Source organism: Drosophila arizonae, chromosome 3 (assembly GCF_054131065.1).
Source record: "Drosophila arizonae isolate 15081-1271.41 chromosome 3, UAZ_ARI_1.0, whole genome shotgun sequence".
NCBI lineage: Eukaryota > Metazoa > Arthropoda > Insecta > Diptera > Drosophilidae > Drosophila > Drosophila arizonae.
The window spans coordinates 22,831,557-22,851,830 of record NC_142923.1 but is presented as its reverse complement, the minus strand read 5'-3'; the positions used below and the strand labels follow the sequence as shown (position 1 = coordinate 22,851,830).

General features: G+C 38.6%; 2 protein-coding genes across 9 annotated transcripts in view; one reads left to right on the top strand and one right to left on the bottom strand.

The window, feature by feature from the left end:
• LOC108610696 (uncharacterized) overlaps positions 1-15,783 on the top strand; it is a 72,276-nt gene extending 56,493 nt beyond the window's left edge. For 3 of the 6 annotated variants that reach the window (XM_089464856.1, XM_089464857.1, XM_089464854.1), the window contains exons 5-9: positions 3,084-3,691; positions 3,761-3,964; positions 8,108-8,340; positions 10,023-10,199; positions 10,970-15,783. In XM_089464856.1, the coding sequence (XP_089320982.1) occupies positions 3,084-3,691; positions 3,761-3,964; positions 8,108-8,340; positions 10,023-10,199; positions 10,970-12,360 (2,613 nt within the window). In that variant the 3' untranslated portion in view covers positions 12,361-15,783. Of the gene's footprint in view, positions 1-3,083; positions 3,692-3,760; positions 3,965-8,107; positions 9,006-10,022; positions 10,210-10,969 lie in introns of those variants that run through there. The other 3 variants (XM_018002953.2, XM_089464858.1, XM_089464859.1) reach the window with 3 other exon arrangements.
• Clamp (Chromatin-linked adaptor for MSL proteins) lies at positions 15,338-19,520 on the bottom strand. 3 transcript variants are annotated; one of them, XM_018002960.2, is made up of 7 exons: positions 19,230-19,520; positions 18,680-18,850; positions 18,396-18,596; positions 17,238-17,712; positions 16,902-17,175; positions 16,648-16,836; positions 15,338-16,584 (listed from the first exon to the last, which is right to left on the bottom strand). In XM_018002960.2, the coding sequence occupies exons 2-7, from the start codon at positions 18,833-18,835 to the stop codon at positions 16,149-16,151; spliced, it is 1,731 nt and encodes a 576-aa protein (XP_017858449.1). In that variant the 5' UTR covers positions 18,836-18,850; positions 19,230-19,520; the 3' UTR covers positions 15,338-16,148. The 3 variants fall into 3 exon arrangements, with proteins under 3 accessions (XP_017858449.1, XP_089320987.1, XP_089320986.1); XM_089464861.1 differs by having other exon boundaries at positions 17,367-17,712; XM_089464860.1 differs by having other exon boundaries at positions 17,238-17,716; positions 18,442-18,596.
• Positions 19,521-20,274: the final 754 nt, after the last annotated feature.

Sequence of the window (20,274 nt, the reverse complement as noted above, 5' to 3'; positions counted from 1 at the left end):
TTCGTTTTTGCTTTTATTTTATTTCATTTTTCGTTTTTTTTTTTCGCTTGTCAACTTTTTAAGGTCAACTCGTGGCTGCGTTTGGAGGCGCGCGTTCAACCAAAAATATTTCAACAACAAAGCCCAAAAGTTATAAAAAGAAATTTCTGAAAGCCATTTGCTTTGCATGGAGCATTTTGGGTTAAATTTCTTCCATTTTTTATGTTTTTTGGGGTGTGCCTATTTTATGGCTTGCACTTCTGCCAAAGTGTGAGTGTGTATGTGTGTGTGAGTGTGCTGGAGCTTGCGTGTATATGTGAATGTTTTATTGACTTTGCTGCCCTTTTTCCTTGTATATGGCTGCGTGCTAATTGACTTTTCGCTTATATATGTGAGTGTATGTGTGTGTGCGTTGTCACTTTTATTTCTAAAAAAAAAAAAAAAAATAAAATTTTAACACAATTACTTTGTATTTTATATCAAAATTCTGGAAAAAAAAACTAAAAACATTCAGCTAAAAAACTATATACAAATTCGGTATACCATACTATAACAACAATATGCTGCAATACGATCAGGTAATTGAGTGCTTTTTTATATATGCACAAATATATATATATATATGTAAATATTTATATAAATTATATATAATCAGATATCGTCTAATGTTGACGTCAAATCAGATGCCGGCATTTCGAATGTGACCCACATATGCAACTGTCGCTGCTGCTGCTGCACCACTGCACCACTTTCAATAGTCGCTTCAATTGTGGCACTGCAATTGTCAAATGTTGTCGCTCGTTGCACATGGCAGCAGCTGTAGCAGCAGCAGCAGCAACAACAACAACAACAGCAGACGACGACTTGGCAGCAACTGCTCCTCGGACGTTTTTGCTTTGTTGCTGCTGAAGTACCTTTTGCATACGTGTATGATGACTGTGATTAAGTTTTGTTTGTCTTTTGTTTTACAACAACACAGCGGCGCCTTCATCCCTCTCTCTCTCCCTCTCTTTGTCTCACTCTCGCTCTTTGTCTCTAGCCCTACTCTGCGGCTGTGCACTTTTACACTTAGCCACAGCCAAGGCAAAATGTTAGTAGCTTAGCATTGTTTACACTTGGAATGCCTGGCTCAAGTTTTTCCTCTGCACTTGAAATCTTTTAAGGCACTTGACAGAGATAAATGTGTGTGTAATTGAGTTTCGCTGTGTGTGTGTGTGTGTATGTAATATAATATAGATTTCTAGAGAGCTCAGTTCAAATACCAAAGCAGAGCTTGTTCATAATTTGTTGAGGCTTATTAGAAAGAAGCTCTAGGAAAGGCCGGAAATATGTGTGGGACAACAATAAATTAGAAGACAATAACCACGAAGTTTATATTTTTGGCAAACTTATAACTGGGTCAAGGGTCAACAAATAAATAAAATGTCTTAAGGTCGATTATAAGGCAAATACAGTCGAGAATCGCGATAAATCGACGAAACTTCTATCCCCTTGAAAGAAATTTGTTCTCAATAATTCTCGATAGTTTGAATTTCTGATCCGCTTGCCATTTCGAAATAATGGGATTTTAATATATTTAATATTATTTATATTATTATATTTATTATTATTATATTATTTATTTATTATATAATATTTGTTTGTCATTATTTTTTTTATTTATTATTTTTTAATACTATTAAATAGCGCAAAGTTCTTTTACAGTTTGGATGCTTTGCTGTTGTTTATAATTCTAATCTGTAGTTAATTTTTTACCTTAATCCATGTATTTTTGTTCCTCACCTCAACTTGAAGGGTCAAGGAAGAACATCAAAAGCAACAATTTTATAAATTTGAAAATCTGTAAAAGCTTTGGAAAAAAGAAACAAAGGGGTTTACTGTATAATCTGTTTCATAACTTTTTCACTTGACACGTCAGGGCCTGTTTCGGAGCTGACCTAATGCGCCATTTACCTTAGGTCTTGGGCAATCATCATCAGATTTGCCAACTCCCACGCCAGCGCGGATAACCTAGAAATGTCGCAGCAAAAAGTTTTTTGTTGTTGCAGCTGGCTGGGCTGCGCTGGGCTATTCTGGCCTCTACATCATCATGCATTGTCCACAAAAAACAAACAAAAGCAAAAGTTTTCTCTAACTTATCGAAAAGTTTTCGCTTTGCTGACTCAGCACAGATGCTGCCCACACATCGAGGAGGCAAAATTATATCATTCAAGTGTCGCTTTTTATGCATTCGCAATAAATCATTCAGACGAGGCTAGAATCTCAATCTGTGCCGTTTAGGCCAGAAGTGGCCTAAACAAAAGCGCCCAAACGAAACCTGTTGATATGTGTTAGACGAGTTTGTTTTAATGAACTCTTTGTATGTTAATCGTAGTTCAAGTTTGAATCAAATTATTCTCTAATAATTATTGATTAAATGATGAACGAGTTTATTAAATGATAACTAGGTTATGCAGTTGATGGTTTGGAGGAAGATGATAGATGGATATGATGATCCAAAAGTCTTGCAAGAAGTTTTTTGCTTAGGCAATGAGTAAATTGTATATGAAGAGCATTATAGTATATATTATAACTTTTTATTCAATTCAGAGAACTTGGTATAAAAAAGTATCAAGTTGAATTATGATTTAGAATTCTGCACGCGAAAGAATCGCTTTTTAAAATTAAAATCAATTTAAAACATGTTTTTCTACGCACCTCCAAAACTAGTTTCATTGTAAATATGCTATAAAATTTAAATAAATTTAAAACGTGTTTTTGCTACAATCCTCAGAAACTAGTTAACTAACCAAGAAGTCTAGGTTAAATTTATTGTATTAATTCTTTTTTTATTTATTTAAATTTATATTTATTTAAATTTATATATTTGTGTACTGCCCAGAAAAGCTAGTTTCATTATGATACGCTCAAAATTTTAATATATTTAAAATTATTATTTACATTTTCGTACTGCACTCAAAAAACCAGATTCATTATGATGAAGTTGGAAGTTAATTATTATATTGTAGTTTATTTACATTTTATTTTCTCTATCCCAAAACTAGTTTTACAATTTTTAATCGAAATCTAATCCATTCTGTCTTTCTCTTTCTCCCCTTAAATAGCCACCTGAGAATGAGCTACAGAAATCACATGATCATAATCCGGCCGCACTGAGCGAGCATCAGCTGCGTGTGCAGGCATCGCTACAGCGCCTGAATATACCCGACTGGTTCCGACAATACAATCAAAATGCAGCCAGGTCGCCGGATGGCGCCGGCGCTGGGGCCTCCACTGGCGGCTATAAGCCGGGCAACTTTACGCGTAAGCGCACACAGGATTCGGGTCGCTGGCAGGGGCTGAACTCGAAGACGACTTCGCTCAGTTCGCTGGGCTCGCAGCGCTCTGATCGTAGTCCCCTGCTGTTGAGTCCCTCGGCGCACAGTCACCATGGCGGCCAGACGAGCAGTGTCAGCGGCTCGACGTCGGCCCATCAGGGCCATGGCCAAGGTGTTGGCGCCACGCGCTGGTCCACCTCGCATCTGAACTCCACACAGACATCGCCGAGCGTATCGCAGCGCGGCAGCTTTGCCCGCGGCGCGCCCATCAACAGCAGCTTCATGTCGGTGGCCAGCGGCGGCAGCGCCGGTGGTGTCCTTAGGAACTCCTATCGTCAGCCCTATTTGGGCTGGCGCAGCACAGAGAAGCTGTCGCAGCGCACGCCCCACGAACGGCAAGTGTTTCACTGCATTCCACTTATCAAATCTATCAAATCTAATCAATTTATCAATCATCATTTTAGCTTGGCCAACTCGCTGTTAGCGCAACGCACATCACCCACAACGGCCACGGCCACGAATGGTTTGCGTACGCTGCAGCCAGTGACGCCGGAGATACAGAGCTCGATCAAGGAGGTCACCTCGGCCATTGTGCACTATGTGAACGATCAGACGCAGGCGCAACAGCTGCAGCAGCAGCGCAGCCGTTCGGCGAGTCCCAATTCGAGGTAGGCAGCGAGCGGAGCGGCTAGAAAGCAAACGAGCAAACTGTTGCAGCCAATCTATATGAAACACACACATATGTACACATTTGTATATGTATATGGTGTGTCTATGTTGTCGTAGTAGTCGCCTACACCTTCTTCTCATACCCACACCCCAACCCCAAACCCAACTCCAAACACAGTCTGTGTGTAGCTGTTATTATCCACCAATGTGATTGTCTTTTCTATATCAAAATTCCGTTTCATCTCTGTATCAACCACATGCACAAGTCCCCATACATTCTATTATATCCAAGCCAACTTCATTTCGTACTGAATACTTTCATTTCTATTCGGCAACTACACAACACGCGTAGCTACCTGTAAAACAGTCCACAGTCCACAGTCCATCAGCACCAACTGCAACTGCAGCACTCGAGTCAGTAGAGTTTAGAGTTTAGGCTGGCCGCCACGAGCTCAGCGATGTCCAGAGGTAAGCGGGCCCCAGGCCAACCTATGGGCTATGTCATCCTCATCGTCTCGGCGTCCTCCTTCATGTGGCTAACCTGTGACTAATCCAACTGTCTATCCACATGTGTTACAACAACAAAAACTATAAATATATATATATATTACGTTTATATATTTATATCTGTGCTGGCTTCTACTAAAACACTAAACAAACAACTAAACCACTTTCACCTCGAAAGGCAAAACTTTGGCCAGCTTTGGCTCAGAATTGGGTCAGGTCAATGGGAAAATGTCTACTCTCTGTGACCAACTGCAGTTGATTATGCAAAGGAATTTGATTTGTGTTACATAAAGGCATATTGTATTGATAATATTGATATAAAGCTAGCTGCCCCATAAGAAAAAGCGATAATAGATTTGTAATATTTAAAAGGTTTTTAGTGTACTATAGAGGAGCAGGAAATTAGTGAATTTTTATTAGCAATTTCTATTATTATGAACTTCTAATCCCATATAATGCGAATTTATGCAAATAGACTGCTCGAAAAAAAAAAATTTTTTTTTAACAAAAGGAATTAAGTTTTTATTCCTTAGAGTGAACAACTAAACAGAAACTAATAATAGTATTTTAAAAGAATATTTGTTTTTAATTAAAATTCTGTTAATATAAATATTATAAAATAATATTTTCAAATTATATTCATATACATAAATTTACATTTATTCTTTAAAAATCATTTCATTTTTTCATTTATGTTTTTATAAAATTTACAAAACAGACGATAGAGATATAAATCATTTATTTTGGTATTCTATTTCTATTGTTGAATATTTGTAAAATATTTTTTTTTAAATAATAATGTTAATATAGGTAATGTTACATTTAGGATAGTATTCCACAAAATTTCAAATATTGTTAGTTAATTCATCATCATCTTATAAAATAATCAAATTACTAAAGCAAACGATAAGAAATTTAATTACGATCATAGAAATCGAGATATCTTATATATTGATTTAATTGCAATAGCTAAAGTCAATTGAATGACTAAATTGTCATTCAATTTTGTAATTTACTTCTATATAAGAGCATAAATTTCTGATGTGAGCTTGACAGATAAGATGAGAAATATCATATTGTATGATACAGATTTTAAGAATATTTATGTAGAGCTATTTCTCTAAATTAATATTTAAATCAAAATTGTGAATCAATTTTTAAAATTTTTAAAAGTTGCCTCTACAAAGTGAGAATTGCTCAGTCACAATTATCTATAGCCTAAAATGGAAACAGTCCTTATCAAGCACAACTCTGTTGTCGAAACCCTTCGCCACTTATTGCTCAGTTGTAAAACCTTTACAAAGTATTTTAAACTGTGCCACGCATTCACATAAAACAGGCTTTGGCCTTCAGTGGAGTATTACGTAAGCTGGCTGTTGCTAATGCAATATGATATCATAGTGAATCTCGATTATTATTATGATTATTGTTATTGTTGTTGTTGCTAGTGTTGCTGTTGTGTGTCCACACACAAAGGCGCATTCAATCTGCTGCCAAGCATTGTGGCAATCAGAATTGGAATCATTTACTTTTATCAATGTAAATCGTGTGAGATTCCCCTGCTCCTGTCCCATCTATATTTGCACAATGGCGTCGAGCCATACAAATCGGAATTGATTCCATTTCGCTTTCATGTTGAATCTGACAGTCGTCGATGCGATGTCAGTGCAAACTGTCCCGGGGCTATTAATAAGGTGCAATCCGTCAGCGAGCGAGAGAAAGGCCTCGCCCCAAACGCCGCATGCAATTTAAATGCCAACAATGCAAATGTCGGGCCCTATCTGCCCTGGCACCTACTATACCTATAAAAGTATGCATACATGCATACATATTCATATATGTACATATGTAGATTACCCTGCCCAGTAGCTGCTGGCCCAAAGGCCAGTTCCTCTACCTGTGCCACTTGGCCACGTTTCTAGTGGAGCCCTTTTGGCCCTACTACACTGCCAACTGCCAATCATTATGAAAATCAATAATATTAAAGTAGAGCAAGTCACAGGCAGAGGTGCTACGTTCCTGGAGTGTCTTAATGGGGCCAGTAGATCAGCCAGGTTATTCAATACTCTTTTGCAATTATTTATATATGAATAGTATTGTATGAGGAAAACTCTATAGAGGTCTATCAATTTTAAATTAAAAATTTTGGTATTTTTCATAGCAATTCAAATATGCTAATTGTGTTTTTAGTTTTCTTTATAGCTAAAATTGATTTAGGAGTTATATTGGATATAATAAGCAAATTATATACGCCAAAGATATTAAAGAAAATTTTTCACACATCTTTTTTCATTTACCTTGGTATATCAGATACGTTTTCATACATATTATATCAAAGAAAATTTGATTTGCATTTAAATTGTTTAATATATTGTGCAGAAATATATCTTGAGTACTTCCTTAATTTCTAAATGAGTTGTTTATTGTTTGATTTTAATATTATTGCTATCTACAATACATAAATAAAATAAATACTTTTTATTGATTGCATTTTAGTTGTATGACATATTATAAAATGCTTATTTTTCAAAGTTTTTGAATATTTAAATAATATACATTTAACCGACATTAATATAATATAATTATAAAAATGTACTTAATTTTTGACAAATCCTTAAATTATGCAATTATGTAAAAAAAAAACGTATATTTCATATTTGTTTGAGAATTGGAGAATATTTTCGAAATTTTTAATAATTTTTAATATTATAAATCTATAATCCTAAAAGCTGCAAACAATATTGTATATATATATATATTTTTATATATATGCATATTTATGTATGTTTATGTTCATATATATTTCATATAATCATAGATTTCTTATCACTATGTCTTAGCAAATGATTCCGCTTCCGGAAAGAGCATCTGAGTATTCTAGCTAACAGATGTTTGCAAAAGTTGTTCTTTGTTATTGGCGTTGTCTGTAATCAGGCCGCCAGTGTGGCGTCCGCCTCCTGCCCATTGCACCTAAATACCGCAGCAACCCTCCGCAGCAGCCAACATGGACTCGTTCCATCTCTGTTGCTCGCACAGTGACACAGTCACACACAGCACACACTCTCTCTCTCACACACACACACACAGAGCCAGATGACAGCAACCCCAACCCGCAGCATAGCCACCTCTTTTATGCTCTCGATCCCACAATTTAGCTTTGGTATTTCAGTATATTCACATCCAAAGGCATTTCATTCGTTCGCGAGGTTTGCTGCCAGTCGCAGCTCGAAAGAGCGCACTAAACTAAAATATAAATAAATATATACAACTATAGAGAGATAGAAAAATCAAAATTGAAAGAGAAAAATTGTACATGTGAGTGAAGAGAAGTTTGAAGTGTAATTATGTATATAGCAGACCGAAAGTAGCTGAAAGTGAAGCCCGCATTTGGTAATGAGCCACAATATGCAAAGCATTGTCTGAGGTTAGGGCTCGAGAATTGTGCAGCAGCAGCAGGAGTAGCAGCTGCCAAAGTGCCTCTTTGCCACTGCCACAAGTTGAGTCACAGCTGCTGTGACGTCATCTATTGATTTTACTAGCCTGGTGTTTGTTCTACTTGTTATTGTTCCGTTTGTAGCTTGTGTAAAACATTCATTTGGTGTATATAACTAATGCTCTCGTTCAACTTTTCGCAGAAAGTGCTGGCTGGAGAGCAGCTTCGTTGGCACACGTCCGCTGGACTCACCGCAAACGCCCGTCATTGACAGCAGCAGCAGCCCGCCCGCAACCCAACAGCAGCAGCAGCAGCAGCAGCAGTACCAGCAGCATCAACATCTCCATCCGCTCCACTTGGATGCCACAGCGGTGGCTGCCATTGGACAGCCGCCACTACGCATGAACGGACTTAGCCGAGTCGGCGGCGGTGGCGGTGAGTCCACCATTTATATTTGACCAGCAGCAGATGTAGCTGCTGCTGCAGTGCCGCAGCTGGCTTAGAGCATAGAGCATAGAGCTTAGTCTATACCCTACCAATATCTACAACACACTTTTAATTTGTTTTCCTTTTGTAACAACAACAAGAGCAATAAGTTATCACAAATTCGTTTTGTAATGTGCACAAACACAAACACCAATGAGAGATGCGTAAATACATAGATAAATATGTATGCACATCTATACATATCTATATACTCACACATGTGTGTACATTTGTATGGTAGCTAAGCGTTTAGTATATAGCTAAAACTCTTATGATTTCACACACACAGACACACACACATACATACATATATGTAGCTTGAATTGCAAATTTTTTACATTTGTTTATAATTTATATCGAGAAAATCAATTTTAACCAGGTGCAAATGCATTTTAAGTTTCATTTCAACGATTGTAAATTACGAAAAGAAAAACCCACACACACACACACACACCCACATATATATTTTATAAATAATTGAAACGCATTCATTTGAAATTGACAACTTTTTGAGTAATATTTTTGTAGTATTTACAATTTATATTTTAATAAAATTACTATATAATTTTAATTAATTAATTCGTAATAAACACAGCTATATAGCATACAATTGATTTATAATTGTATTATTATTATTATTATTATATTATGATGTGCATTATATAATTATGATTATTATAATTAACATTTTACGCCTATTATTATTATTATTACTATTATTATTGTACTCATCGTCCCTCCTTGTCACTTAGTTTTTATGCTTAACTCATGTGTTCATAGCCTACTTATCTGCGCATAAGTTTGCTATGATTCCCATTGGCATAATTGCGATTCATTTCAAAATTTGCTCAAAATCAGTTTATCTTTCATTTGGATTTTCAATTTTAGGCTTGGTTTTTAAAATTAGAAAAATTCACGTAGCTAACCCCATCTACCCCCCGAAAACAACAATAACAAAATTTAGCGTGCTATAAATTTGAATAACTTTTATATCTATGTAATTCTACATAAATGTATTATCATTTTCAAATGCAACGAACGATTCGAAGAGATTTTAATTTCGATCACATATATTTTAATGCTATATAATTTTTGTAAAAATTATTATTATTATTATTATTATTATCTAAAGAATATATCAATATCGAAGTGCTTTATATACTACGTCGACAAAGCGGGCTTAGCCCTCGCTCATGGTGGCTACAATAAAACTGAACAATATTTTACTCAGAAAAAAAAAAAATTATAATTTCGTAGTTTGTGATATGTTTTTTATTTTTGTTTCCCGTTTAGCCGTAATGCTAGTATTTTCTTAGCTTCGTGAATAATACTCACTGTGGCTTGTACATAAAACATTTTCTCAGTGTAATTTTTTCGTTCTTTTCGTTTCACTTCATGTTCTGAGCATATGTAATACCCCCATTTAGTTATAAGAACATTTAATGCGCTATATATTTTTTCAAGCCTAACAACAATTTGTTTTTGTATTCTTATATTTTATGCCGTGCATTAATTACAAAAAAAAAAAAAAAAAAAAAAAAAAAAAAAAAAAATCGAAAAAATTGCATATTTATAAAAAAAAAAATTGGCCCATTAAAAAACTGAAAAAAAAAAAACAACTACATCTGTAGCGCCTGAACGCTCGTTGAGCAGCGCATCGCTAGAAGATGTCTTAGCCTCACTTTTAGGACTGCCAACTACCTCCTCCTCCAACAGCCAGAACACCAACAGCAACCACAACCACAACAACAACAGCAACAACAGAAACCAAGCGACAGCGGCGACCATTGCAGGGTCCTCGACGACAGGTATGAACCTGTAAGTTTTGTTCCAATCTAACCGCTACCCAATAAAACAAAAGAAACTAAAAAAAAAAAAAAACAAAAACAAAAAATCAGAATTAAAAAACTTTAAAACAACAAATATATGTGTGGAAAAAGTTCGATAAAAAGTTAATTAAATGAGAAGATCAAATGGGTATAGGCAAAAACGAAACTTCCGTTCTTGTTTGTTGTTCGCATATAAAGCTCTATATATACTCCTATATAACTGCATATTAACTATATATATTCATATATATAACTGAAGATCTATAACTCAGTGCTATATATTATCTTCCTTCCTGTTCTATTTTCTGTTACTTTTCTTTTCATAACTCTTTCAATTCCCAATTGTTTTTCGTAGTTTTGTTGAAATACTCTTCATACGTTTAATACTCAACCATCAAGCGCATTTCTAGTTCTAGCCATAGCGACATTATTTACTTTCCATACTTGTTTTCTAGTCTAAATTACACTGAGAAAAATACATGACATACATATATATATACCAACTAAATAGAATAAGAAGTTTCGCTGCGCTTGCGTCGTTTTGCAACACTGAAACACAACTCTCCTCATAATTGCCCAGCATGCGAGTGTCCCAAGTCCAAGATTAGCGGCGACCAGCTCCATTGAATGCTCATTGTTGTTGTTGTTATACTGTTGTTCTATAATTGTTATACTGTTATACTGCTTGTGCACTAATCACCAATACGCCTCTATATCTATGTGTATGTGTGTGTATATATATTCCACAGCTACAGATACAGCTAGTCGTGGTCAGCAGCTGGAGGTACTAACGGCCGCGGAGCAGCAGCTGCTGCGCCGTCGCAGCGAGGGTGACGCGCCCACCCAAAAGCAGAAGTCCCAAAACCAAAGCCAGACACAAGCACACCAAACACACCGTCAATCCCAATCTCAATCCCAATCCGAGTCCCAGTCCCAGTCCCAGTTCCAGTCACTGAAACAGGGCCAAGGCCAAGGCAATGCCAGCAATCGGCGCGTATCGCTGGGCGACTCCAACACCCACGCCCACGCGTCGGACAAAGCCAACAGCAGCAGCGGCAGCGCCGGCGGCAACATCAACAATGGCGGCGCCATCTTTGGCGCTGCCAGCGACCAGCTGCAGATCAGGTGCCGCAACACCAAGTGCGATGCCAGCGCCACGCCCGCCGATGCCAAGAAGCTGTACAAGTCATGCCACAATTGTACCCATCTATATTGTTCACGTGAGTGTCGGCGCGCCCACTGGGAGAAGCATCGGAAGGCGTGCCTGCACTCGCGCGCCTCCAACCTGTGCCGGCAGGTGTTAGCCACGTGCAAGGACGACGTCGACTCGCAGCGCCATCTCAGTCTGCTCGCCCGCAAGGGCAGCATCTCGCAGGGAAGGGGCGTGGTGCGTGTCCTCTTCCGCAGCGCCGAGGCGGCCGAGGGCTTCATTAAGCACGGATTTCAGTGCATGGGCGAGGCATCCTATGTCCGTTGGCCAGATCTGATGCCAGCCGAAATGGGCCTGGAGCTGTACTCAGAACTGCTGAAGCTCAGCACCGAATACAAGCCCGAGTCCAAGATGCTGATCTACGTGGCCATTTGCGTGGTCTCCGAGGCACCGGGCATGGGCCAGGCCCCCGTGCGCTGGGAGCGCCAGCTCGTCTCCCGTTGCGCCAAACTGAAGCTGTGCAAGAACGTGCTGGCCGAACTGGAGCTGCAGCAGCAGGCGCTGCAGCAGCCGCTCGCCGTCATGGCCGTGCCGGAGCGCACCGAGATCCTCATACTCACCTTCAATCCGGGCCTGCGCACCGTGCCCGGCAATCGGGAGCTAATACTGTCCAACATCCTAGATATTCTGTCGCGTCGCGGCGTGCTGCTGCGCAAGCACTATCCGGAGATCTATCAGCGCCTGCAGACCTACACGGAGGGCCAGACGGACAAGTTCAATCCGGTGACGCTGCATCCGCGCGACTCGCAGACCGGCCAGAGCTTCGTGTGCATCATTATGCCCGTGCACACGGACAGCGAGTTCATCAAGCTGCCATCGGCGGCGGATGGTGGTGGCAATCGGGTGACGACCATCGATGTCGGCTCACCGGCCGCCCTCGCCCAGTTGGACGATGATGAGCTGCTGACGCGCACCACTCCAGCGAGTTGATTGCAGGCGACCAGCAACCGCAGCAGCAGCAGCAACAACAGCAACAACAACAACAACATCATCGGCAGCAGTCGACAGAGGCGCAGCGGCAGCGGTGGCAGCAGCGGCAGTGCCACGCCTCCGCACAACATGCACGCCTACGGCGATGCTCTTGGCTGTGGGCTGGAGAGCACGCGCATGTGAGCCACATTCACGGAGTCACAGCTGTCGATCGCTTCCAGAAATTGCTCTTTGATTAGCTCTTAAGTCTCTCTAACCAAGTCACAAGTCACTTCTTCTATCGTTCTCTATCTACTATAAATATTCATGTTAGTTAGTCGACTGTTCTGTTATTTCAATTAGCTAGTGGGCGTGGCAGTCGTATAACAGTAGTGCCCCCGAACTCCCAAAGTAAAATACACACATACATACATACACTCGTTGTCTGGTACACCAAGAACTCTAACAAATTATCACTTATCTAGGCGAATGAAATTGAAAAAAAAGAAAAAAAAACTTTCGAAACTATCATTTTGGGGCAATGCTCCGCAACAAATACTAAAATAACTAAAACAAATTGATCTAACTCTTAACACAAACGGTAATAAGTCAAGCTTTACTATCATATATCTCTGAGCTTAGAGCTGGCAGCATATTTGCAAGAGTCACATGCAAAAGCTAAACGCTATATAACTGCAAGCAAAGGTAAACAGACAGTGTGGTTGAATGACCGCACTGCAAATACCGTAGGTCCTTAAATTGTATCCTGCAGCTTCCAAATAATGAGACGAAAACTAATTACTCTGATGATTGATTATACAAATTATACAATAATAATAATAATAATCATCATATAAATGAATAATAATAATAACAACTCAAGCCAGAAACATTCTAGCATAAGAGCCCACAAATAAATAAATTATTTTTTTGGGTACAAAATAGAAAGACACACACACTCACACGAATAACAATTTCCTATATAAGCTGCGGCTCAACTCGATGCATAACCTCACTTTTTGTAATGCAATGTCACACAGACAAATCATCAAAGAAAATACATATTACAAACAAACTACAAATACTACAACTAAGTATTTATGTGCATCCTCTATATCTATATTACATACATATATCTTCTTCAATGTGTTAAACGTAACAAATGGCAAATGATTTGCTTATGGCCTTATTTAAAGTTTGTTAAATTTGTTCTGCCCATCCGAAACGTAACATTTTGTAGCCTTTTAAATTAGGTTTTTAATTTATGTGTAAGTCAAATGCGAGTCTAGGTTAGTTTAAATATATCTATTAGTTAAATTTGTGTACTAAATACAACTAGAGTTGAGAATCAAAAGATAATAATATTAATGCCCAATAATCAATTTTAAAAAATTTTGAAATTCACTTTTAGCTAAAATAAATATTTAGATCGATAATTCTCTCCCCCATATTCCTTTTGCTAGTTCGAATTGCTTAACAAATACACTACAATTTATACATTTTTGTGTAAATAATACAAAAACATATACTGTATACATACATGCATGCATACATTCAAAGGAAGAAACAAAGAAACGCGCTTCAATGATCACATTTCTCCAAATTCGTACAACAAAAATCATTAACTCTGAATAAATATATTATGAAAACTGTAAGTTGTTTAGTACTTGTAAGAAGGACTTGAAAAACAATAAATAAAATGCATTCAACATTATTAAAATTCAATTACTATTATTATATACATTTTGTGTATATTAAATTGCAATTAAGCTCTGTGCAATTAATTTTTGGATCGCATTTAACAAATTGCCTGGAATTGCGGTCGGAATTCGAGGTTCGAACCCTTGTAATTGCAATTAAGCTATTTAAAATAATATTTTTTGAAGCTCGGCAACGTAATGTTGTAAATGGGAATAATTGCACTCTGTCCTAATTTTAGTATGCACTTGGCATCGATGGCCTTCATCTTATAATGGCGCAGGGGCTTAGGTGTTTGGCAGTGGAGTTGTGATTTATATCCTACATCCCAGGTTCGAACCCCCCCACGGCGCGGTTATTTGATTTTATAAAATAAAGCTTAATAACTCATATAAGAAATTAATAACTCGTATTTAATGCATCGTTGATGGTCTAGTGGGTAATGTAGCCTGCGCAGATTACATACATCAATCAATTGTGTTCACAGGAGGATGAGTTCTCGGATCAAATCCCAGCTAGGTTGGTCTACCACCACAGTGTAAGTAAAATTATTAACTATTAATATAACTAATTGACTATATAATATTATCAATAATAATAATTAATGAAAAGTTATAAATTATGAGCTTTAATTAATAACAATTAAAATTAAAAAATGGTTTTGAGTGTAATAACATTAATAATAATAATAAATAAATGCCTTAAGAAATTTGTTTATCCGTTTTCAATATGACATTAATTTATTATTGTTTGTTGTTGTTGTAGTTATATTTCAAGCTTCTTTTAACATCATTCCTTTATCATCACCACGGCCACTCATTTTCAAATCAGCTTCTGACCTTGCGGTCGAACCTCATAATTCCAAACAAAAATTTTGCAGGCTGTAGGTCAGAAAAATAAGTCAAAATCCTAAGATCAACTCTATCTCAGCCATTTGAAGGACGATCGATATGTCCTTTTGTAATACTATTCGGCTTGCCTCCCGGACTAAGAATGTGCAATCCTTTTGTGGGAAATCCTTCAAATAAAGGAGTTTTAAGGATTTTCAACTAACAAAAATGTGTAATAACTTGAAAGTCCTTTGAAGGATTTACATAATGATGGTACCAAACGACAGCTTACATCCAGGACTACCGCCAGGCCAAAGGACATCCGTCTCGTCCTAAAACTTTCGGAATTATGGAGGAATCTTGTTTTTGCCCAATTTTTTCCAGCAAAAAGTATGCCTTATACATGGAATAATTGCTTGAATTGCCTTTCAACCGCAGCCAAAAATGTGCATAAGGAAAAACGCGTGCAATTATTCAAATATGATTTATTTATTAAAGTTATAATTGTTTTCTTGTGTAATACTTATTTAGATTTACATAAATTGTATTTAAAATGTATGTTTTATGTTCTTATCAGCTAGTATTGTTTTTAAACGAATTAATGTACTATCCATATCTCTATACATTTACCGATTGTTCGGGTGTGTATATAATGTATATAGTACATGCCTGCGTAGATTCTTACGTATTTGCTTTTGATGTGGCTATCGTGCCCCCTCGCTTATGTAAATCCGTGTAAATTACAACTACAATTTGTATACGGAAATAGACTATAACACTTAAATGTACCACACATTGCGCCGTATCTATGTTACATTCTATGAATAAATTAGGTTCGATTGATTTCGTTTGTTTAACGTAAAAAAGCGTTCTTGGCGGCGCATTTTCTAGTGCCTCCAAGCCCAATTTTGTGGAGCCCTACGTGAAAAAAACTACGGTATAAAAAAATAATAATATGTATAACATTAATGGTGCCTAGCTGGTAATGGTGATGATGACGATGCTCCTCCGCCTCGTTTATGTACAGGCGCCAGTTCAGTAGTTCGATGCAGCACTGAATGCGGCGCTGTGCTGTGGCGACTGATTTGAGCGCCGTTGTTGTTGTTGTTCCTGTGTCGCAGCCATCTGATAGTAATAACCCGGATAAGGCTGCGTTGGAAATGCTGCCGATCCGGATCCCGAGCCCGAGCCCGAGCCCGAGCCCGATGATGAATAAGCTGCCGCCGTTGCCGCAGTTGTTGCTGTACTGCTCTTCTTGGCATTGGCACTGGTTGCTCTTATCTATAAGCCACCGATTATAACCTCCTGTTGTGCATCGTCATCCATGTCGGGCAGTTCTTGCTTGTGCACAACCATGCCATCACCGGCCGGTTGTCTGGGCGCCGTTTGCCCATACTTCTGATGTATGCCACGATGACGTTTCAAAGCAAAGCGGTCAGCAAACGCTGCTGAGCATATTTCACATTTATACGGTTTTTCGCCAGAGTGCACCTTGGCGTGATTCTTCAGATGTGCCGCCTGTGAGAAAGCCGAACCGCATATCTCACACTTGTATGGCTTTTCACCTGTGTGAATGCGGCGATGGTTCCACAGCGTGGCATGGCGCGCAAAGCCCTTATCGCACACTCCACAAACATACGGGCGCTCGCCGCTGTGCGTACGCTCGTGATTCTTGAGATGCGGCGACTGCGAGAATTGCATGCCACACGTTTGACATCTGTAAAATCAATAAAATATGTTGTTAGGAAAGCTGAAACCTCGAAATACACTAGCCACCTACTTGTACGGCTTTTCGCCCGTATGTATGCGCGCATGGTTCTTCAGGTAGACAGCCTTGGCAAAAGCCAGCCCGCAGATGGTGCACTTGTAGTTCTTTTCTCCACTGTGGAGTTTCTTGTGTGACCACAGGCTGGAGTAGCGTGAAAACAGGCCGCCGCAAATGTTGCAGCTGAACGGTTTACTGGGATTTCTGAAAATATGTGAACATTAGCTTAACAAGAACATCTTTTTTTACCGTTTTCTAGGAATACTGACTCGGTCTTTACAGTGACTGTATTTTGTTTAACAGAACCACCGGCGCCGGTGTGGTGATGTGTGTGCTGTTGACCCATCAAGACTACGCCGGATCCATTGCACTTTTGACACTTAGTCATTTGTTGGCTGTTGCGTTTCTTAACCGGGTGATGACCCGAAGAGCTGGGTTCACGTTTGGGCGTTGTGCCGCCCGTTTGTTGGGCGACAATCTGCTGAAGCTGAGCCTGAGCCTGTGGTGTGGTTGATATGATTTGCACAGGATGCGTCATTTGTCCTATTGATATAAGAGATTAGCTTAATAATAGTGCATGGAAAGCGAGTTAGCATTGGACTAACCATCAGGGGCTACAAATATTTGTTGTTGCGCAGCTTGCTCCGCCTGCATGCAGGATTCGCAGCGCACCTGTTTGGGTCCTTTACGCTTTGACTGATGCAGTATGGGATTGCCGCAATTGATGCACTTACTCGACTTAGAGTTATCGTGTTGCTGCTGTTGCTGCTGTGACGATTGTTGTTGTTGCTGCTGTTGCATAACAGATTGCTGCACGGGTTCCAGTGTATCGGAAGCTACGATTTGTATCTGGCCCATTTGTCCATTTCCGGTGAGAATATTCTGCGTCTGCACCAGACCCTGGGCATTAACTACCGTTATGGCATCCGAAGACTGCTGGTTGTTATGCTGTTGCGGATCTGATCCATCAGTATGCATTCGCTTGTGCGCATTGAGCAACGCCAAATGTTGAAACATTTCCGAGCAAACATCACACTTGAAGCTGATGTTCGATATTGTGTTTTGGAGCGGTGAAATCGTCTGTAGGGCGAAATGAACGCATATTAAAAGTTGGGCCAACGTATAACATAGAGATGTTGTGCTAGAGGATTGCTAAATCTTATGGTCATTCAAAATATTCCCTGTCTTTGCGGCTTTTTTAAATTTACAAAATTAGCTGCCTAAATGGTTTTTGAATGTGCAATCAAGCGTAAGCGTTTTAGGATTTAACTACATAGTTGAATGAATCGCTTAAATTAGGCGGCGTCTTTACAATGATAATATATTTGCTTATTTATTTATTTATTTTTTAATAAAGTAATGAATATAATGAGCGTTTTCAATTAGCAAATCGTATTTCAATATTTAAGTAGTTGAAGCTGAGACACGTATTCACTTGGGAAATATGCAGAAAAGAAAAAATATTTAATTCGATACTTTTCGAAATTTTTAAAATGAAAGTTCCATCAAATTTGTTCTACTTTCTAAAATCGAGAATCGTTCGAATAAATTATAGTTGAACTGGTGCTGCTCTAATTAGTGTCTGTTAGTGCTTCGAATTATGCATACCTTGGTCATATGCTAGGAATAATTGAAATGATTGAGCTTGTTGATGCAAGCTGAAACACATTTATCTAAGCAAACATTTATAGACTTATGCCTTGGCTATCAATTTCTTTCATAATTTGGTTGCCCTAAAAACCGCTTTCAGCGAGAGAGCTTACCGCCGCAATGGGCTTATTTTGATTGACAATCTGTATGCGTCCCTGTGCATCCACAGTGGCTATTCCCAGAGCTGTTCCCTGATTCAAAGGCATCCCGTTGACCAATGCGTAGTTGTAGCCGCCCACTGGCTGTGCAATGTAGCACGTCTTATTGTCGTCCGTGGTTGCCAACTGTGCTAAATTTACAGTGCCGCCATTGCCCTGTGAACGCAATGAAATTGAAAATTGGTTTTATTTGGAGATTTATTTATCAATGCACGCGCGCAACGATGTTGCCCACTCACGTTTGTTGTGTAGTAGAAGGTGGGCTGTTGGTCGGCCTTTTGGCCCTCGATTTTGGGTTGCTTGAGGATGGTGCCGTCTGCTGTTTGGTATTGTATGGTCGCCGGTTGGCCGTTGATGGCGTTTGTGAATATTATGTTTTTGGTGAGGTCTTCCATTATGTGCGCAAGTCACTATTAACACAGAATGAATCAAATATCTATTATATTTTACTCACAGAAAAAAATGCTGCGAAATTTGTTTAAATAAAATGCACAATGGATTCTGTTTTACAACACTGTCGACGCCAATAATGCGCGTGTGCGAGCGAGACGGCTCTAGAGCACACACGTCAGCGAAAAACGACTGATTAAAAATGGCGACGATGAGACAAAAAATATGTATGCGCTGCACACACATCACAAACGAATACAAAATTATAACTTCAATTGAAATGTGCCGCTGTCTGACAGGCAATCGTACCAAGTTTTAGCGCGTTTATCCATATTCACATATTGTAAATTAATCGCAATTTCATATATCTACACTTTTACGCTTGATTTGACAATTTACCTTTTACGCAACCAACCACAAAAAACTGTTTCTGCTGCGCCTCGCACGCCCAGCGCAGCACACACAATATCTTTATGCGTTTTATTTAGGTTGGCGCAGTTATTTTAAACACCATGCGTTCGACCGGTTATCTAGTTTTTATCCACTTTATTTTGTTTGGAATGAAAGCAAAACTCTATTATTGTTTTTTCTTTCTCTAACAAATTAAATTCCAGCACAAAAACCTTCTGCTCGTTTGTTCTTTCGTACGTTCGAATGTGGACTGCTGAAGAGAGACGGAGAGTGAAGAAAGCCAGGGAGAGAGCAGTAGCGCATTAACCGCACTACAGAGTTGCCAGACTGTGCGCACCATCAATATGGATGGCCAGTTTTGTTAAGGTTAAAATACTAAAAAATATCAAAATATATATACATATTACAGCAATATAAAAATTAAATTAGATTAAAAATAAGATATTGTATAGATGTATAGATGATAAATATATATATACAAAGTATACAATAAATATATAAATGGGCATATCTGATTGAAAAAATGATATACATATTGCAGAAAATATGTCGCAAAATGCTGTTCAAGTGTGACCATATCCCATTCAGCTTAAAATCTTAATTTGCGCGTTGGGGATGAACTGTACACATTATTGGTTAGTGTTGAAACAAAAGAGTTTGCTAAAAATGTGTCAGCGTAGAGGGTGAACGGCAAAATGTACATGAATTTTTGGCGCCAATTCAAAAATTTTTAAATTAATTTTACTCTACAATGCTGCACTTAAATGCTAATCTCAATTGTTTCAATGAATTGAAGTGTATTTGCATCAACCGGGTATTCAAACAAAAGACTGCCGGCTTTATGTGAATACCTATGCCTAAACCGCCCACGCTCAGCCATGTATTGAAAGTTGTAAACTGGCTGCTGTTGTCTACGCTGGTCCAGGTCCAAGTCCAGCGTCGTGTCGCCGTCATAAATTACACTTTCAAATTATTTGCAACATTGCATTTTGGAAAAGCTGACGGTGAATTTGGGTCAGCAGCAACCGTTGCC

Bases quoted from the DNA above. Each gene is read 5' to 3' on its own strand.
- Clamp (XM_018002960.2), bottom strand. From the start codon at position 18,835: ATGGAAGACCTCACCAAAAACATAATATTCACAAACGCCATCAACGGC. The intron at 17,713-18,395 runs GTAAGCTCTCTC...TTCGCCCTACAG, and splicing joins AAAATAAGCCCATTGCGGCG to ACGATTTCACCGCTCCAAAA. The intron at 16,837-16,901 runs GTCAGTATTCCT...ACATATTTTCAG, and splicing joins ACAGTCACTGTAAAGACCGA to AAATCCCAGTAAACCGTTCA.